Source organism: Agelaius tricolor, unplaced genomic scaffold, assembly GCF_023055355.1.
Source record: "Agelaius tricolor isolate 1412-34295 unplaced genomic scaffold, bAgeTri1.0.p SCAF_29, whole genome shotgun sequence".
NCBI classification, from domain to species: Eukaryota; Metazoa; Chordata; class Aves; order Passeriformes; family Icteridae; genus Agelaius; species Agelaius tricolor.
In genome coordinates this window covers 6011983-6031484 of record NW_027269289.1, presented here as the reverse complement: position 1 = coordinate 6031484, position 19502 = coordinate 6011983, and the positions used below count along the sequence as shown (strand labels likewise).

At 48.8% G+C, this 19502-nt stretch overlaps 1 protein-coding gene across 1 annotated transcript in view; it reads left to right on the top strand.

The window, feature by feature from the left end:
- The window catches only part of GRIK4 (glutamate ionotropic receptor kainate type subunit 4), a 211256-nt gene that overhangs the window by 140705 nt on the left and 51049 nt on the right, over positions 1-19502 (top strand). Inside the window, exons 6-7 of the mRNA XM_071449796.1 lie at positions 4972-5150; positions 9453-9506. Of these exons, the coding sequence (XP_071305897.1) occupies positions 4972-5150; positions 9453-9506 (233 nt within the window). The remainder of the gene's footprint in view (positions 1-4971; positions 5151-9452; positions 9507-19502) is intronic.

Genomic DNA, 19502 nt, shown 5'->3' with positions numbered 1-19502 from the left:
GGGCCAGATCCACCTTAGCAGAGCCATTTCCACCTGAGCAGGGCCAGATCCATCTCATCAGAGCCATTTCCACCTGAGTAGGGCCAGATCCACCTCAGCAGAACCATATCTATCCCTGCAGGGCCACCTCCACCCTCACCAGGGCCATTTCCTCTCCACCAGGGCCATCTCCACCCTCGGCAGGGCCATCTCTACCTTGACAGGGCCAGATCCACCTCAGCAGAGCCATATCCACCTTGAAAGGGTGATCTCCATCCCTTCAGGGCCATCTCCACTTTGACAGGGCCAGATCCACCTCAGCAGAGCCATAACTATCCCTGTAAGGCCATCTCCCCCCTCAGCAGGGCCAGATCCCCCCTCAGCAGGGCCATCTCCACCCTCACCAGGGCCATCTCCTCCTCACCAGGGCCATCCCTGCAGAGCTCCTGCTGTGGCAGGAGCAGGCTCAGCATCCCTGATCTCAGCATGTCCTGGGCTTTCTGAGGTCAGCGTGCAGCAGATTTGGGGTGGCCACAGCAGCCTGGAAGGGGGAGCTTTGGAACCACTCTGAGTGCAGGGACAGCTTTGGGATTTTGTCACTACAGGACATGAAATAAAATGACACACTCTGGAACCTCCAAGGTAAAAAGAAAGGAAGTTTATTTTCTGACTCCAGCATTTATAGATTTCCAAAAAAAAGTGACAGTGGATTGGAGGGTGACAGTGCCACCTCTCCAATGACACTGCACAAACCAACAGCCCATCAAATTTCTCCTCCTCCAGAAAAGAATGCAAAACCATAATTATTTACATAAATCTGCCTGAGAACGTTCATTACAAGGATGTAAACATCAGAAGGCTTAGAAAAACCTGGAAGAAGGAGGCAGCAGGAGTGCTGCTCTCTGACTGGGCCAGCACCATTCCCAGTTAGCAAACTCCCCAGAAGCAGCGGCTGCTGTGGAAGATTCCTGCCCAGGGACTCAGGGAACAGAAGTGTTTTTAGCTCCTCTTTGTGCTCTCTGTGCCCCCAGGGCAGCAGGCTGAGGTGGGTCAGTAAATCACCCTGGTGAGCAGTGCTCACATCCACCCCAGGAAAGGCCCTGGCTCAAAATGATGCAATTAAAATCATGCAAATGGTCTCCCACATCACTCCCAGAGCTGGAATCTTTCATTGTCTAACCTTAACCTTAAGCAAGAAGGGAAGCAAAGATAATTAGGTTTTCTCAGCTGCTGTGCAGGAGGCTCAGGGCTCTGCACCCCTGCCCTGCTCCTGGGCCAGGAGTCTCCCACTGGAATTAATATGATTAATATGATTTTTATTTAGCTGGATCAAACCCTCTTACCTGAAGCAATCCAATTTATTTCGCTCTGGTGCTGCTGGATAACTCAATATTTAGGATGTGCTGAGACCTTCCCAGACCCAGGGAAGCAGTGGGACAGGAGCCTTTCATCCTCCCAGCTCTTTGTGCTCAGCAAGGAGCTGATCTGAGCCAGGCTTGAAGCCCAACAAGCCCTGACTGTAACAGAGCACAGACAAGGCTTAATTGAGCTTCGTGTAGGAGCACAAACCCTGATTTTCCCTTAGGACATGCACTGCTCCTAAGCACAGTCCTTAAACAACTAACTGGAGGCATTTCAGGCTTTTGGAAGGTTCCCTTGAGGGGAGCATAAGAGCTGCCTGCTCATCAGTGAAGAAAGGCTGTTTTGAGGGATGTTATTATTTGGATCCCAGGAGGGGCAAGCTGGAGCTGCTTTGGTTAAAGTGTGAGGCTGTGATGGGACCCCCGGGCCCTGCCCTGCCACACTCACCCTGTCACATCCTTCCTCTGGGGACTGGCTGTGATTTCCCCTGGCAGGAGCAGAAAATGACCCTTAAAGCCAAAGGACTTGGGCCAGCCTAAGTGTAATGCCCTGGGGAATGTAAAATGTAAATGAGATTTGTGTGACTCAGTTTGGTGGACAGAATAAGAGTGTCTGACTCAGTTTGTCTGTGATGTTCAAGAATTAGCTGGTTTGGGAGCTGCTCTGGAAGGTTTTGTATGGCTGCACAGAAATCTTAACCCAAAAAGGCAATTAGAGGAGTGCATGGACATTTTAGGAGCTTCTCTGATTGCCAGAGGGGAAGGGACAGCACCCAGTGCTTGGGAAAGGTGACCAGGGTAATGAGGTCCAGGGCCTTGTGCACATCCTTGGTCCTTTTTTTAAAATACTGTTGTTAAACATGGGAACATCCAGGGGGCTGTTTGAAGCATCAGTGTTGGGATTAAAAACGAGGCTGGATGATGGGAATGTTCTCTCCCCAACCATCCATGTCCAGGAGTGGAACCATCAGCAGCCCTGAGGCTCCTCCATCAGCAGGAGCCCTAAACAGGGACGTGTTTGAACTCCAGGAGAGCCCCAGCTCCTGCCTCTTCTCCTTCCCAGGAGCATTAAACAGGGATGTGGCACTCCTGGAGAGCTCCAGCTCCTGCCTCTGCTTCCCAGGAGCAGCTCCTCCATCAGCAGGAGCACTAAACAAGGATGTGTTTTAACTCCAGGAATGCCCCAGCTCCTGCCTCTCCTCCTTCCCAGGAGCATTGAACAGGGATGTGTTTTAACCCCAGGACAGCCCCAGCTCCTGCCTTTCCTCCTTCCCAGGAGCATTGAATGATGCATTTGTACTCCAGAGATGTATTTGAACTCCAGGAATGCTCCAGCTCCTGCCTTTCCTCCTTCCCAGGAGCGGCTCTGCTGCTGAGAGCTCGGGAGTGAGGCTGCTCTTGCCAGCTCCAGATGTTTGCATGAGGGAAAAAATCAAATAATCAAAGTCAGGACTTGCCACAGGCCAGCCTGAACCTCTCTCAGAGCTCCCCATGGGAGTGTTCGAGCAGCAGGTGCCTGGTGCAGCCTCTCTGTCCTCACTTTGGTACTTCAAAGGTGCCAGGAGGAGTCTGCAAGCCTTTGTGGGGTTCACATCCCTCTGAAGTGCCAGTCTGGCAGCAGCAGCAGCAGCAAGAGTCTCACATCCTCTCAGCATCAAACAAAGGGGAATCTCTGCACAATAGAGACTTCCCTGCACACAGCAAGAGCAGCTGCAAGCAGGAGGCTGGATGAGGCTACAGGTAGGATCTAATGTGCTAGAAATGATAATTTCCTCGAGCTGAAGGTGGAGATCAAATGATGCCTTTTTTTTTTTTGGTTCCACTTCTTCCTCTCTGTGCCTGATGAGCTTTAGAAAAATTTTCCTGAGTTTCACAGCAGCAGAGTTTGCTGGGATGAGCTGCAAGCAAACTTGGTAGTGTCAGGGCTGTGATTTCCAGGGCTGTCTGGCCCCCTGCAGATGTGGAATGAGGTGAAAATAAACCTTTCCACATCCTCGAGGGTCAAATGGAGGGCTTAGGAAAAACTTACTGTTCACCTGGGTTAGAAGACAAAAGAAGTGCTCAGGTGAGGTCCTGGTGTGCTGTAAGCAGAGTGAGTTCTCTGCCTGGTGAAGAAGGAGAAGGAGCTGATGTGACCCAGAGAAGTCCTGGCACAGCTGTTTTATAACCCCTTGCTGTGCTCCTGCTCGTACCCAGAGGAAAGGGGAGAGGCAAGGGCATTGCCAGGAGCTCAGAGCAAGCTCAGAGTGCTTTAAACCTCTCCCTGGGAAGGAGGGGCTCCTAATCTTGGCTGTGCCCCTTTTCCTGCCCTGCTTGGTTACCTGGTGCAGTGCTGGCAGCCCTTGAGAGCAGAGCTCCAGCACTGATCCCATCCCGCTGGGACCCTTCCCTGCCTCCTGACCTGCTGGGGAATGAGTGGATTCATGCAGTCAAAAATAAGGCAGGGTAAGAGTAAAACTCTGACTTGAGGGTTAATTTGCCTCTCTGCCAGCTGGGCTGTGATCCTGCTGATTGTTCTGTTTCTCCAGCTCTGTTTCCCCCCTCTTTTGGGGTTGTCTTCCTGAGGGGATGGGATGTGTGGCTATGCTGTCTGTGTCTTGCTGATGAATCCATCTGCTGGTTCCTCTGGTCAATCAAACTTGGCAGGAGGTTATTTCTTGATGAAACTCAGCAGCTGGAGACAAGAGAGGCTCTATCAAAGCTGCTTTCTTGACTAACAAAATCTGCAGCAGGAGTTTTGACATCTTATTAGGCTTCAAGGCAGCTGTGTTGGAAGGAGCCCATCCTTATTTTTGTCACGATTTTTTAATGTTGTATTTTTGCAGTGACCTCCAACTCTCAGCAGAGCTTCTCACCCCCTTGGAAGAGAGCAGCTACCCATCAGAGTGCTCCAAGAGCTCCAAAAAAGCTGCACCTTCCTGGCCACTTAATCTGGGAGCTGGAAATGCAAAGGCTGAGGGGGAGGAATAATCCTCCAGTAAGCAGAACAATCCCAAATGCAGGGAGATAATGGAGACCTTGTCTGGACCTTGTATTGAAGGAGTCTGGGGACACTTTATTTTCCTGGAGAAGAGCTGGAGCAGCTCCACCACTTCTCCTTCCCTGCTGGACCAAACAATGACTCCTAAATCCTTTCCACTTTTTTTTTTTTTTTTTTTCTGAGGAGCAGCTGAAATAGTTTTATTATTTCTCATTCCCTGCTGGATCCAGAATTGAGCCCCAAATCCTTTCCTTTCCTCTCCCTTTTTCTGGGGAACAGCTGGAATAACTCTATTATTTCTCATTCCCTGTTGGACCCGTAATTGAGCCCCAAATCCTTTTCTTTCCTCTCCCTGTTTCTGGGGAACATTTGGAGTAACTCCATTAATTTTCATTCCCTGCTGGACCCAGAACTGAGCCCCAAATCCTTTTCTTACACTCTCTTTTTCTGGGGAGCAGCTGGAATAACTGGAAAAATAATAACTCCATCATTTTTCATTCCCTGCTGGACCAAGCACTGAATCCTCTCCTTTGCAGTGCCCAGACCCAGAACTTCAGGAACGCATCCTGCCATGGATCATCACCGTGTCCCATGGGAGAACCAAGGCTCAAACTCACAGGGCTCTGTCCTTTTTCTCTCTTTCCTCCCAAGGCCTTTTAAACCTGGAGAAGCTGCTGCGGCAGTTCCTCATCTCCAAGGACACGCTGTCGGTGCGGATGCTGGACGACAGCCGGGACCCCACCCCGCTCCTGAAGGAGATCAGGGACGACAAGACAGCCACCATCATCGTCCATGCCAACGCCTCCATGTCCCACACCATCCTGCAGAAGGTGAGATGCACAGGGAGCAGCAGGCACAGCGTGCCCAAGGATTTCTCTGAGTAAGAAAGCTCAGAGATAAAGAGAAAACAATTCTTATCTCGCTTGCTGCTCATGTTGTCTGGCACGTGTGGAATGTGTTATGGAGACTGTTTACCCAAACAGATTTGTTAATTGGACTCTGGTGATGGTTGTTGATATTGATTAACCAATTAATCAAAGCCACCATCATTGTCCATGCCACTGCCTCCATGTCCCACACCATCCTGCAGAAGGTGAGATGCACAGCGAGCAGCAGGCACAGCGTGCCCAAGGATTTCTCCTGGGGAAGGCAGTGAGAAAGCTCAGAGACAAAAAGGAAACAATTCTTAGCTCTACTTGCTGCTCCTGGTGTTTGGCACATGTGGAATGTGTTATGGAGATTGTTTACTGAGAGTGATTTGTTAATTGGACTCTGGTGATGGTTGTTGATATTGATTAACCAATTAATACACAGTCAAAGCCACCATCATCATCCATGCCACTGCCTCCATGTCCCACACCATCCTGCAGAAGGTGAGATGCACAGGGAGCAGCGTGCCCAAGGATTTCTCCTGGGGAAGGCAGTGAGAAAGCTCAGAGGTAAAGAGAAAAAAATTCTTAGCTCTACTTGCTGCTCCTGGTGTTTGGCACATGTGGAATTGTTATGGAGATTGTTTACTGAGAGTGATTTGTTAATTGGACTCTTCTGATGGTTGTTGATATTGATGGACCAATTAATACACAGTCAAAGCTGTGTTGTGGCTGTTGGATTTTTCTTTAATATCTTTTTAGTATGATATGGTTCTACTGTAGTTCTAAGAGAACTGTATATCATATAGAACCCTAATATAATATAGTATAGCTTAACAAAGCAATGGTTCAGCCTTCTGAAGTCATTTAGAGTCAGAGCACATTATTCCCACGTTGGGGTAATCTTGTATTGATAGTGAGTGTCCCTCCCCTGTCCCTCGTGGTGCTGCTGCTCCCCCCAGCCAGCTCCTGTGGGATTTTGTGGTTCCTTGTAAGGCTGGCCTAGAACAGAGCTGGACAGAGCTAATGAATAAAGCAGGGATTCATTAAAGGTCTCAAAGGATCCACCTTGGGCAGCACAAGAGCCCAGCCAGGGCTGCACCCAAGATGAACCAAGATAGTCCCAAAATGAACCCAAGGTGAACCCAAAATGGTCCCAAAATGAACCCAAGGTGAACCCAAGATGGTCCCAAAATGAACCCAAGACGAACCAAAATGGTCCCAAAATGCACCCAAGATGAACCAAAATGGTCCCAAAATGCACGAGCGCTCCCGGGGTCTCTCCCTTGGATCAGTTCTGCTCCATTTGCATCTTGCAGTTCATTGTCCCATTCCAGCTTTAGCCCCTGCAGTCCCATCCTTGTTTTTCTCTCTCCAGCCCATGGTGTTTGTGCTCTTGGGCTGAGATTTGGATCATTTGTCCTTGGTGCCCAGCTGGAGCAGGAATTGTTTTGTCTCCCTGCTCTGTGCCCAGAGCTCACCATCCCCTGATGTGAAGCTCAGAACTGCTCACCTAGGCAGCACAGAACCTGAAAAATATGAAAGCTAAAATTTAAGCATCAATTGAAATGTGAAAATTCCCACAGCAGTGCTGGGAATTGGCTCTGCCCAGAGGGGAATTGCCATTGATGGGATTTCCAGGGCTGGATCTGTGCAAGTGGTGGTTGAATTGCTCTGAGGGGATGTGTTTGCTCTCCACAAGTGGTGTTACCATCCAAGAGCTGTGAAGGACTGTTCAGCTCTCTGAAATGACTCTTGTGCCTCCTTTTTCCCCTCCCATTAGGTGTCTAACTTTTTCCTTCCTTTTCTTTTTATTGTCTTATTAACCGAGATTTTATTTTAATCCTGTTTATTTTTAAATGGTCTCTGGCTGCAGTTTCTAGTGCTTGTTTTGATAGCCTGCTTCAAAACTGAGCAGTGGCTCCAGATGGAGCAGAGTTTCCCACATCCTGGAGGGAACAAGAAGCACATTCCTGAAGGGAGGCAGGATCCAAGCTCTGGGATCCCCCTGGCTTTCCACACTGTCCTGGCTGTTCTGTCACAGAATGTGTCATCCAAAGGCCTTGCCAGTGCCAGATTTACCCCTGGTGACATCCAGGGATGTTTTTATCAGTCCTCTCTCCCCCCAAAAGATTTTTATCCCACAACATGCAGTTCTAATTTCTAAATAGACAATTTGGGGGATTTTTTGGGGTTATCTTCTCAGGGTTTTTTTTTGTGTGTGTGTTTTCCCCTTTTTCCCCTGTTGCTGCCTGGCTGCTGAGGGCTGTCCCCCTCCTCTGTTGCTATAGTGACTTCCCACAGGCTCCCAGCAGCTCTCTCCAGGCACCCACACCTCCCTGCCCAGCTCCAGCCTCCTTCTGCCACCCTTGAGAAACGTCAGAAATCGCCAGCATTTCCCAGTCAAACCCAGTTCTTCCAGCTGGAGGACCTGAGGAATGAAGGGTAATAAACAAACAGCTCCTGGTCTGACAACTTGCACCTTGGCAGGCTGGGAGGTGTTTTACTGGGAGCCAGGGATGGTGGTGCTGAGCATCAGGTGAAGCCATGTCCTATCCCAGAGCAGGGAAAACGCTCTGTGGGTTTGCTGGGTCCCAGCAGAGCAGTGAGAGGAATCCCCAGTTTCTCATCCCTCACCCTCCACAGATGGGCAGGGGACACATGGATGGCTCCCAGATTCCCCACTCCCAACTGCCAGGGCTGGCTGAATGGATGGCACAGGCACTGCTTTGCTGCCCACCTTGATTTTCTACCCTTGGAACCAAACCTCTGAGCTCAGAGTGGGCCACAGGGAGAGCTGGCCTTGTCACTGTCCCCAGGAAGGGATGAGCAGGGGGAATCGGTGCCAGGGTTTGCTGTGGAGGGGGTGAAAAATGAGGAGGGGGCTCCTCTGGGTTCAGGGGACTCCTTGGCTTCTCTGAGTCTGCTGTGTCACCTGGGTGAGGGACAGGGTGACAATGTGCAGTCAAGGGGCTGGGCACAGTGCTGGTGGCCTCAGGTTTGCACAGCAACAGCTAAAAGACAGGAAAAAGGAGAGGTGCAGCCCCAGCTGCCTCTTTCTGTCTTTCCTTCCCTCACTTTGTGTTGTCCCAGCTTCTGGGAGGGATAAAAGGGGCTCACAGCAGGAGTGAGGTGCTTTGGTCCTTCCCTCCTTGCCTCCCATTCCTCTGTGTGGTCTGGACTGCTGGGAAAACCTCTTTGCCAGGGTCTGGAAGCTTGATTTGAGAGCAGCTGTGCTTGGCAGTGGAACAGAGGCTTCCAGGAGCATCTGCAGATTAATGCCCCACTTTCCTGAGCATCTGTTCCCACAACCAGCTCCTTGTGCAGTGAGAATTTTGGGAAAGGCCTTCAGTTATCTGCTCTGTGATCTCTAGAACAGATCATCCCCGTGGAACATTCTGTGTCCTTCTCTCTGCATCCCTGGACAGTTCTGCCCTGTTTTCTTCTATTTCTGTGGCCAGCACAGCCCTGTCTCAATTCTGGAGAGCAGGCTGAGTTACTGGGTCTCATCCATGCTCATTAATTTGTGGGATTTGAGCCCAAATCTGACTGATAAAACTGGAAAACCACCAGTGGCTTGATTGTCCTTTTCCTGCAACTCCCAGGAGCTTTTCCTGCCTCTCTCTCTCCATCATGGTGTTTGTGGTGGAAGGGACAAGCCTGGAGCTCTCAGCTGCTCTTTTCCCTTGTTATGTCCCAAAACAGGAGCAAAGCAGCATCCACACAGAAAATAAGCAGAAATCCTTATTTTCCTCTTAAAACATCATGGAATTCCTCATCCCAAGGGGTTCTGGAGCTCTCAGGACTGGGGCTGCAGGACCCACCTCACCTTTCCAAACCATTGAGGACCATTGGGGTCTGTAAAAAAGCTTTTCTGCTGGGAGTTTAGAAACTTCTGCTTTCCACAGGCAATTTCCTTAGAGTTAACCTTGGATGGATGCAGGAATCCCTGAATTCCATCTCAGAATGCCATGGAGAGAGCAGGGATGCTCCCAGGGCCTGGAGCTGGGTCATTTCCCTCTGTGCAGCTGCTTTGTCAGGGCTCTGTGGGCTGGAGACCCCAGCTGAGCTCAGTCCTGCTGCAAAATTCCTTCCCCAGGCTTTCATTTCCTGGATCCAGCCGTGCTGCTGTGCCCCACCCTCCCTTCCTGCAAGGAGAGATAAGCCTCAAAAAGCAAAATGTGGCCCTGGCTCTGCCTTGCAGGAGTGGAGATTGGAGATTGTCAGGCTCTGGTTTAATCTCTTTTTTCCTCTCCTTCACAGGCAGCTGAACTGGGGATGGCATCTGCCTATTACACCTATATCTTCACTAATCTGGTAAGGAGCTTTTCCCAGCTTTTTCCTGCCTGAGTGTGGAGTCATTTTAATGGGAGCTGATCCCCCTGACCTATGGGATCCTTGGGCAGAGCCTCATGTGCTGGGGAGGGAGGCAGGGATGTCACCTGCTGCTGGAATCAAAAGGCAAAATCTTTCCAAATAATATAAAAAAAATGTTTCCAAAAGCAGTTCTGTAACAAAAGCTTTCTGTGCACACATGGTATTGAATTTCTACAGTTTTTATCAGGTTAATTAATTAGTTCATCTAACAGGTACATCCAACAAGAGACCAGTTGCCCCAGCAACCAGCCCTTGGGTCTGCCCCTTGGAGTTGTTCTGTGTCTTGTTACATCTCTTAAATTCTGGTTCAAAACAAGATGTCCTCGTTAGAAATTCCTGGTGTTAAAATCAGACTAACCAGAATCTCAAGAATGTGTTAGGAAGGGTTGGCTTATTGTTCTAACATGTGAGAAAGGGCAGGAAAATCACTAGAAACTCCACAATTGCATATTTAAAAGCCACGATGCTACAAATAGATGAAAAATATATTTTAAAAAAACAACAAAAAAAAAAATCTTCAGGCATCATTCCTGCAAAGCTGGAAGGTCTTGAGGAGGTGGAAAATGATTGTTCCCAAAGACCTGCACATGTTATTGACCCAACTCCTGTCACAATGTCCACAATTCCTGCCTTTGGATGTTGCACCAATCGTTTTCTACCTCCTCAAGACCTTCCCAGCTTTGCAGGAATGATGCCTCAGGATTTTTTTTTTTTTTTTTTTTTTTTTTTTTTTTTTTTTTTTTTTTTTTTTAGTTTTTGTATATATATTTTTCATCTATTTGTAGCATTGTAGCTTGGAATAGTGGACATTGTGACAGGAGGTGGGGCAATGACATGTGCAGGTCTTTGGGAAGCTCCAGCAGATGGGTGGATCCTGATTGTCCTGGTTTTCCTGGTTGTCCTGATTTTCCTGATTTTTTGGGGTTATGCTGATGTTGTCACCCCGTCCCTTATCCCATTCCCTGTGTTGGAAAAGGCCAGGGATGAGCACCAGGAAGGCATCACAGCCCTGAGACAAAGGAAGGGATGATCCCATAAATGTTGAGAGCAGGGAATGGTTTGGCTTTATGGCCACAAATGACATTAATGGGATCATGGTGTGCTTAAACCCCTCAGCGTAAATCCAAAATAAACATCAGAGGAACTTCTCCTCCATGGAGGGAGGAGGAACCCAGCTGTGAGTGCTCCTGTGGGGCTGATGGAAACCTGGATGGGGTGAAGTGGAGCTGCCTCCCAGCCCTAATGATTCTCCTATTCTCTAATTTCTATTAATATTTCTGGCAGGGAAGCTGAGAGAGCTGAATCACACTTTGTGTTTGGGTGGGAGACAGACGGGAAGGGACGGAGCCAAACGTGTGGGCAGGGAGCTGGAGAGGATGAGGAGCAGGGGAGGGAGGAAAATTGAGGGGTTGGGAGCAGTTGGGGCACAGAGTGGAGAAAGGGGAAGGGGAAGGAGGGAAATGGAGGCACAGAGTGGATAAGGAATAAAGGGAAGGAGGGAAAGGGATGGATTGGGAGCAAATGGGGCACAGAATGGAGAAAGGATCAGGGAAAAGAGGGAAATGGAGGGGTTGGGAGCAGTTGGGGCACAGAGTGGAGAAGGGAAAAGGGGAAGGAGGGAAATGGAGGGGTTGGGAGCAGCTGGGGCACAGAGTGGAGAAAGGAGAAGGGGAGGGAGGTGGCAGAGGGAGAAATGCAGGGAACAGAGAAGCCCATGAGGCTCCTGGCTGGGTTCCTGCTCAGTGTCCAGTCCAGGGGTCAGTCCAGCCAGGCAAATTTCACTGATTCTGTTCATGCCCTGGGTATGGGCAGCACAGGCACAGGGAGGGAGCCTTGGGGCTGTGCTCAGTGCCCCAGGTCACAGTGTCACAGTGCTGGCAGAGGGACAGTGCCATCCCCACCATTCCCACTCCCAGGAGCATCTCCAGTGCTCCCACAGCTCTTCCTGCCCCTCTTGCCCTCCCCAGCCCATTCCCAGTCCCACAGAGCAGGGCTGGGCACACAGTGAGGGATTTCCACCTCACATCACCAGCACATTCTGCAAAAAAATTCTTCTTTTTTAGAGTTGTTTCTGTTGTCTGAGCAGCATCTCAAGGATGCTGCTCTAAAAATGAAGCTCCCACCTCCACCCCCACCCCAGTCCTGAGCACGGGTGTGATTAAGCATTTGCTGGAGGTGAAATTTGCCTTTCAAACCCATTCATCTCGTGGAATGCAGCAATGGCAGGTGAGGAAAGAAATGAGTTTTGTTGCCATTCACTCTCTCAGGGTATTAATCTGTTTATCCAGGTTATTTTACCACTTTGTTCAAAAGCCCAGCCCGTAGCAGAACTGACGGGATTTTTGGCAGGGATCATTATGGGGAAGGTGACATCAGACAAAACCTGGGCAGATGGAAGAGATGTTTAAGGAAATTAGTAATATTTAAATGGGGATTGGAGATGGGAGTGAGCAATTTAGGCTCATAAATCTGGAGGGATTATCAAGCTCCTAATGAACCCTCTGAGGTTCTGCAATCACTGCCTAATAGAAAAGATAAAATCAGAGGGAACTACTGTCAAGGGGAGCCAGAAAAAAATGGCTTAAATGGAGAGAGAACCCATCAGGAAAGGGAACAGAGAGCCTGTAGAGCACTGAGCTGCTTGGAGATGGAAAAAAAGAAAAAAAAAGAGGAGAAAATAGGATAAAATGCTGAATTAAACACCTGCCCTGCAGCTCTAGAGGGGAGCTCTGTTTCTGTCTTTCAGCATTAATTTTATTAAATAAGCACATCCCAGCTGACAGCTCTGCTCTCTGTGAGTGAGAGGGGAGGGGATTCTGTGTGTGCTGGGGTGCAGGAGGGGATTTTGGGGGTGATGCCCCCTCTGTCCCAGCCTGGTGCCTGCACCAGGGCCCTCCCAGCAGATCCCTGGGGCAGATGAGGAGGAGCCCTCAGCCCCCAGCACATTTCCATGGGAGCTGGTGTAAAAATATCCACAGGCTCCTCTCCTGCGTGCAAATTCATTATCAGCCTCCTTCAGCCAGCTCCAGGGGCCTGTTCCTGTCAGCAGCAGCAGCCTGGCAAATTTTCCAGGAGTCCTCATGGAACTCTCAGGTCTGGTGCATTTGTCTTCCCCACATCCTGCGTTTGGGGCACTCCTGGCCTCCATCCCCTGGCAAAAAAATCCCATTTTCTCCCTGGCATCTCCTTGTGGTGATGGTTCCCTGGCTCAGGGACTTTTGGGGAGGGATGGAGTTCCCAGAAAAGGTGCTGGGATAATCTCAGGGCTGTTCATCATCCCTTCCCTTCTGCCTGGCAGGGTCTCCACAGAGCTCACGGCCATGTGAGGGGGGCAATGATGTGCAGAATAATAACAATAATAATAACAATAATAATAATAATAACAATAATAATGCACAAATAGACCATTGAAAGCAGACTGCTGTGCATTGAAGAAAATGTTCCTTCCAGCACTGGAAATCCCTGAAATCAGCAGCACAGAGTAGGAGGGGATGTTGGATGCCTTCAAAACCCCACGCTACAATTAATTCTTTTAGCTTGTTAATTCTGTGGAGCTATTGGGTTTTGTCTTTTTTTTTTTTTTCTTCTCTCTCTGTTTGGTTTGTTGCCTTTTTTTTTTTTTTAATAATATCCAGACCTCAGGCTGGGTTTAAATTTCAAAATATTTGACAATTAGATGGGAATAATTGAAACAATTAAAATTATTACTCCAAGGGGGAAGGTGTAAAGGAGGTTTCCCAGTGCCTCAAGTCAGGCAGGGCAATTCACTGGGTGCAGTTTTGTTCCCTGACAAAATTGTGTGCAGGTGTTGCTGCTGATAAAACAGCTGCCGTGTTCAACTCCCACAGACCAGATAAATCAGTTGAGCTTTGGGGTTTTTGTCTTGTTTCCCGCTTTCTCGTCTTTGTTTGGTGATTTATAAAGAGGTCTTCGCACAGGATGAGGTTTTTGAGCTGAATTGTCAGCCTGGAGCTGGAGCTGGAGGGGAAATTGGTGTCCAAATCCCCCAGAGAGTGTCACACGTTCGTGCTGTAGCTTGTCAGCAGGGTGACATCCCTGGGAAGGAAGGGATGATGTCAAATCGAGCAGAGGGACAAGGGAGCTACAGATGAGGCTTTGACCGGGGCATAGGCTTTGTGAAATTGCCTTTTTGTGGTGAAATAATCTTATTTTTGGCCGTGAGCTCCAGAGCAGGCCGCGGTGTTTGACCTCCCTGTGCCTTGCCCAGGTGAGGAAGGCAGAATCCCTCAATGCCCTGGGACAGATTCCCCTCCCAGCCCAGCCCTCCTGGTTCCCAGCAGCTGCTGTGAAGTGTTCTGGAGAGCCCTGATCATTGCTGGGATTTATGGATCATATTTTCAGTGGCATGTGCTAGCAGGGCAAACAAATCAGGTTTTTGCAAGGCTGCCAAGGCACTTTCTCCTCGTTCTAGTTAGCATTGAGGGAAGGAGGGTTTAGACAGAGCAGTGGCTGTGCCTCCCTGCCTTTTGCTGCCTCAGTTTTGTTACTTTCTGACCAGATCCCTGTGCTTGATTCCCAATGTTTGGGTAAATTCTCTCAGATACACCCCAGCCCCCTGGAAACTCTGGGAAAAAAGAGGTGGGAAGGAGGGCAAATCTCTTTCCTTCTCTTTTTCCCTACTTCCCACCCCTTTTTTTTCCAAGAGCTGTCTTTTCTCAGGTCCCAACATTTAGCACTTGACCTCTCTGTGCATTTGTCTCCCTGCAAATCTCCCTGCAGAGAAGTTGAGGTTTGAGCAGTGTATTTTCCTAAAAGTGCTCTTGTTTGAAGAACAGCCTCCAAAATTTAACAGCTGGCCTTGCATGAGGAGGTTCAAGACCTGTAAGGCACATCAGTCCATTTTTTTGGAAAAGAAATCCAATTACAGATATAAATTTACTCCCCTAAATTGCCCCTGAGCTCACTTGAGGTCACAGTTTCTCCTTCCCCACCTGAATGGCCAACCAGCATTGCCTTGAGTAGATCTTGAGTAGATCCTCTCCTACCTACTTAATAAAAATGTTCTGCTCTGGCTCATCCACTTACCTGCTCAAATTGGTGCTGTGATGATTTTTTTCCACTTTTTTTTTCCCTCCTAGAGGAATTGATTTTTACATGCGGCCCATTAGAAACGTATTGACTCCATCCATAGTTTATAAATAAATGGAGCCTTCCAGGAAAACCATGGAAAGCACTTAACATAATATTGTCCACTTGAGGAAACAAATAAATGTGTTCTGAGCAGAGCTTTGGGATGATTTACAGCTCTGAGGGCAGCAGGATCCAGAGAGGACAAGGCAGGAATTTTCTCCACCTCTGACTGAGGAAGTTTGGTGATTTTTTGGGGGAAATTTGGTCACTGGGGCTGGGGGATGAGGAAATGACCATTGCAGGGTCAATCTGCTTTTCTGTGAAGTTTTTTTAGTTCTGCCTTCCATGACCTGGGAGAGGCTCCCTGGAGTTCTGTTTGCCCAAAGAACCTGCTCTGGGATATTTTATTAACCCCAAAATGGTGAATAATGGGATTTTTTTTAACCCTATAATGGTGAATAATGGGATATTTTATTAACCCTAAAATGGTGAATAATGGGATATTTTATTAACCCTAAAATGGTGAATAATGGGATATTTTTTTAACCCTAAAATGGTGAATAATGGGATATTTTATTAACTCTAAAATGGTGAATAATGGGATATTTTATTAACCCCAAAATGGTGAATAACGGGATATTTTATTGACCCTAAAATGGTGAATAATGGGATTTTTTTAACCCCAAAATGGTGAATAATGGGATTTTTTAAACCCTAAAATGGTGAATAATGGGATTTTTTTTAACCCTAAAATGGTGAATAATGGGATATTTTATTAACTCTAAAATGGTGAATAATGGGATTTTTTTAGCCCTAAAATGGTGAATAATGGGATATTTTATTAACCCTAAAATGGTGAATAATGGGATATTTTTTTAACCCCAAAATGGTGAATAATGGGATATTTTTTAACCCCAAAATGGTGAATAATGGGATATTTTTTAACCCCAAAATGGTGAATAATGGGATATTTTTTAACCCCAAAATGGTGAATAATGACACACACAGGTGATGTCACCAGAGCTGTGCTGAGCTGGCGCTGCAGGCTTGGCTCTTACACAAAAGCTGCCAAGAAATCTCAGGATGGAAATTGCACTCTGGCTTTGGAGAGCTTTCCTGGGCACCAACCTCTCTGAACAAGGAGGTTTTGCCAGAGTCAGGGTTTAATAGAGAAATGGAAGCCTTGGCCCCGTGTTCTCCTTTCCCATCCCACACGAAAAAAGAGCAGGGACAGCACAGAGTGTCCTGGTTCTGGTGTAAATCAGGGGTAAATCAGCTTTTGGTGCTGCCAGGGGGCTGGAGGGGAGTGAGGTCAGTGCTGAGTTTCCAGCAGTGAGTTTCTCCTGCTGGAGGGTGTTTTGGAGGCTGTTGATCAGCAGATCCAAAAATCCAATCAAGTCCTTGCAGTGATTAGGAGAGGAAGATCAAACTGTGTGTGTACAAGAGGGATGGAGTGGGCATCTTGCTGTTGGTGCAACTGAATTGAGCAAACCCTGCTCCTTCCAGAGCCTTGGGTTTAAATTTCAAAATATTTGGCAATTAGATGGGAATAATTGAAACAATTAAAATTATTACTCTAAGGGGGAAGGTGTAAAGGAGGTTTCCCAGTGCCTCAAGTCAGGCAGGGCAATTCACTGGGTGCAGTTTTGTGCAGACAGGGCCTGGGTGTCCCTGGCAGTGAAGGATTCCCTCTTTGGGCTTGTCCCCAGCATGCAGACACTGCTCACTGCCTCCCCACTGCCCAGGCACTCTGGGTTATTAAAAATGAGATAAGGATCGAGGTCCTGCACACACACACGGCTGCAGAACAGGATCGCCAGCAAAATCGATGCTGGAAGGAGCTCAGGAGCTGCTGCAGTGCTCAGCAGCACAGTGGCTGCTGCAGGGGGAAAAATTACCAGGAACCACTCTCAGGAGGGACATCCCAGCATGGCAGGGCAGCACAGGTGCCTACATGCTTTAAAATACATTATTTTATTTTTTTTTTTTTTGCCAGGCAGCTGCGTGACAGGGACAATTTCCTGCTGGGCTGGCTCTTCACATGCTGTCCCAGGGTGACAGGGGCAGGGCAGGAGGGACAATTGCCAAACTCAGGGGCAGGAGCAAGGCAGAAGGGACAATTCCCTCGCAAATTCAGTGACACGGGCAGGGCAGGAGGGACAATTCCCTCACAAATTCAGGGGCAGGAGATGAGGGACAATTCCCTCCCAAATTTAGTGACACGGGCAGGACAGGAGGGACAATTCCCTCCCAAATTCAGTGACATGGGAAGGGCAGAAGGGACAATTCCCAAACTCAGGGGCAGGAGCAAGGCAGGAGGGATAATTCCCTTCCAAATTCAGTGACAGGGCAGGAGGGACAATGCCCTCCCAAATTCATGTCCCTGCTGGGCTGTCCCAGAATGACAGGCAGGGCAGGAGGGACAATTCCCTCCCAAACTCCCTGAGCCAGGTGAGGTGGGAGAGGATTTGTGGGTGCAGAATCCTGGTTGGGATCAGGCTGATTCTCCATCCAGACCTGCAGAGCCAGACTTGCAGAGGGCATCACCGGCTCCTGATGGCTTTGGGTCCCTAAAGAAGGGGAGTGTGTCCTGCAGATCTGCTCATAACTGGAAAATCCCATTTTATGGCTTTAGGATCACAGAGCTCACCTCTGTGGCTTTTATTAACCAGCTCCTCCCAGTGCTGGGGTCATTCCAGGGGATTTTTGTGCTGCTGGAAAGTGAAGAGTGCAGGTGGAGAGCTGCAGAAAGCCAGGCAGTGACTTCATCCTCTAATAACTCCTCCAGCACCGTCTCCCAGGGAACCCCGTGGAATTCAATTAGCTAATTGTGTGCCTAGCACTCGGGAAAATACAGAATGCCACGGAATTGCTAAGTGTTGTTATTTAACAGCACACATTTCATGGTTGCAGCCCTGTAGTAGCAGTCAGAAAATCCACACTGTAATTGCCTGCTGGTGCCTGCTGCTGAATTAGCTGTGATCGGAGCAAGGCCTGGGGATTTTTTATTTCTGTAAAAAAGTTCATTAATTTTGGCTGCAGATCCTCCGGGTCTAATTTTTTTGCCGAGTTCTCTTGAAACAGAATATTGACATGTGGTGGGTGTTGTCAAAAACAGAGTGGAAAGAGGGGGAGGAATTGAGGCAGGCAGGATTTGTGTCCCTGAAATTCACCTTGGCACGATTCCTGGTGGTCTCTGTGCCTCATGTTGGACTGAGATTGAAGAGCCAAGTTTTGGGCAATTCCTGCAATTCCTCCAATGTAGGGAGAGGGATAAAAAAAAACAGAATGAGAGGAAATGAGGGAGCTGCTGTTTGCACCCATCATTTTGATGGCATTTTCTGAAAGCCTGTGGTTATAAAGCTGTGTTTGCACAGGTGGAGGAGGCTTGGAGTCCCCTCCTAAACAGGATGGCAGAGTTATTTTCCTAATGGCTCTTTGTTCTTATTGCATTGGCAATCTTCTATCCTTCCAGCCAGGATGAGGGAGAGTAACTCCAGGAGGAGAAAAAGGCAGCTGGGAAAGTGTTTTGTGTAGGAATATCTTTCACTACATCTCGGGGAGAAATCCTTGGCTTCCCACCTGAAAACATCCCTGAGATCAGGGGTTTCCCACCCTTGTCCTGCCTGTGTTTGCCTCTTGCAGGAGGAGGGCAGGACAGGACGGATGGGAAATCAGCTGAGAGGTGCAGGTCTGGAATAGCAATCCAGGTTTTGTTTGCAAAACGTGGGTTTGGAAATGTCAAGCATGGTGAATGAGTGTAAAAAGGAGGAAAAGAAAAAACCCTCAACAAATAGGGCCAGAAGCTGAGCTGGCAGCTCTGGGAGTAAGGGGATGCTCTCACCCCTTTGCCCTCTGCAGCAAAGCCTGACCTTACCAAATCTCTCTTATCCCACTGCAAATGAAGTGTGTCCCCCTCGGGTGGTTTATCTCCATCTCATTGCATAGGCAGCTCATGGCTCATTTGCTCCCTGCTCCTCTGCTGGAAAGGCATTTCATGGCCAAAAATGGGAGCTGGAGCAGAGGGAAGGGACAAGGAGCAGGGTCCAGGCCGTGCCACCCCTGTGTGTCACAGAGGTGATGCTTTATGGACGGGACAGCCACAGGAATGGGGTTTTCTGCAGCAGGAAAAAGATGGATTTGGAGAGGGTTGGCTGTGGGAAAAGACCAAAGCTTGCCCAGTGGTGATGGGAGGCAGGCAAAGCTGCTGGCAGTGTTTAACCAGAGCAGATTATTGGCTCTGGGGGAGCCTGTGGGGGCCTGGCTGTGGCTGTTTGCAGGCACAGAGTCCTGGCAGCTGCCTCGGGGCAGGGAATTTACCCAGGGAAAGTGGGAAAGGATCCCTTCAGGGGGCTGGTCCTGACCACTCAGGGCAGCGGGGCCTGTGGGCTCAGCCCCGAGGCTGTGCCTGGCTGGGGTGAATCTCATCCCTGCCTCAGTTTCCCCACATGAACTGAGACCATCCCCTCACCCATTAATTGCTTATTTAAAGATCTGAGCATAACAAAACCCTCAGCTTCAAAAGCTTGGAAGCGTTTCCAGGGGACAAAAGGCACAATAAATAATTAAATAAACACATGAATTTCAGCTGCCCTGGCACGAGATGAAACCTTGGATTTTGTGACAAAACATCTCATTTCCCTCCTGGATATGCCGAAGCCAAGAGGGCAGTGGGGGCAGCTGTTTGCCTGGTGCCCTGCACGATTTGCCTGGAGGCTCTGGCTGCGGGGAGAGAGGATTTGAGAGGGGTTTAGGATCCATCACCATCTGCCCTGCTTGCTGGGGCTGACAGGATGCCCTGGGTGAATGGATCACCTGTCAGCAAGGCAGGGCGAGAATATCATT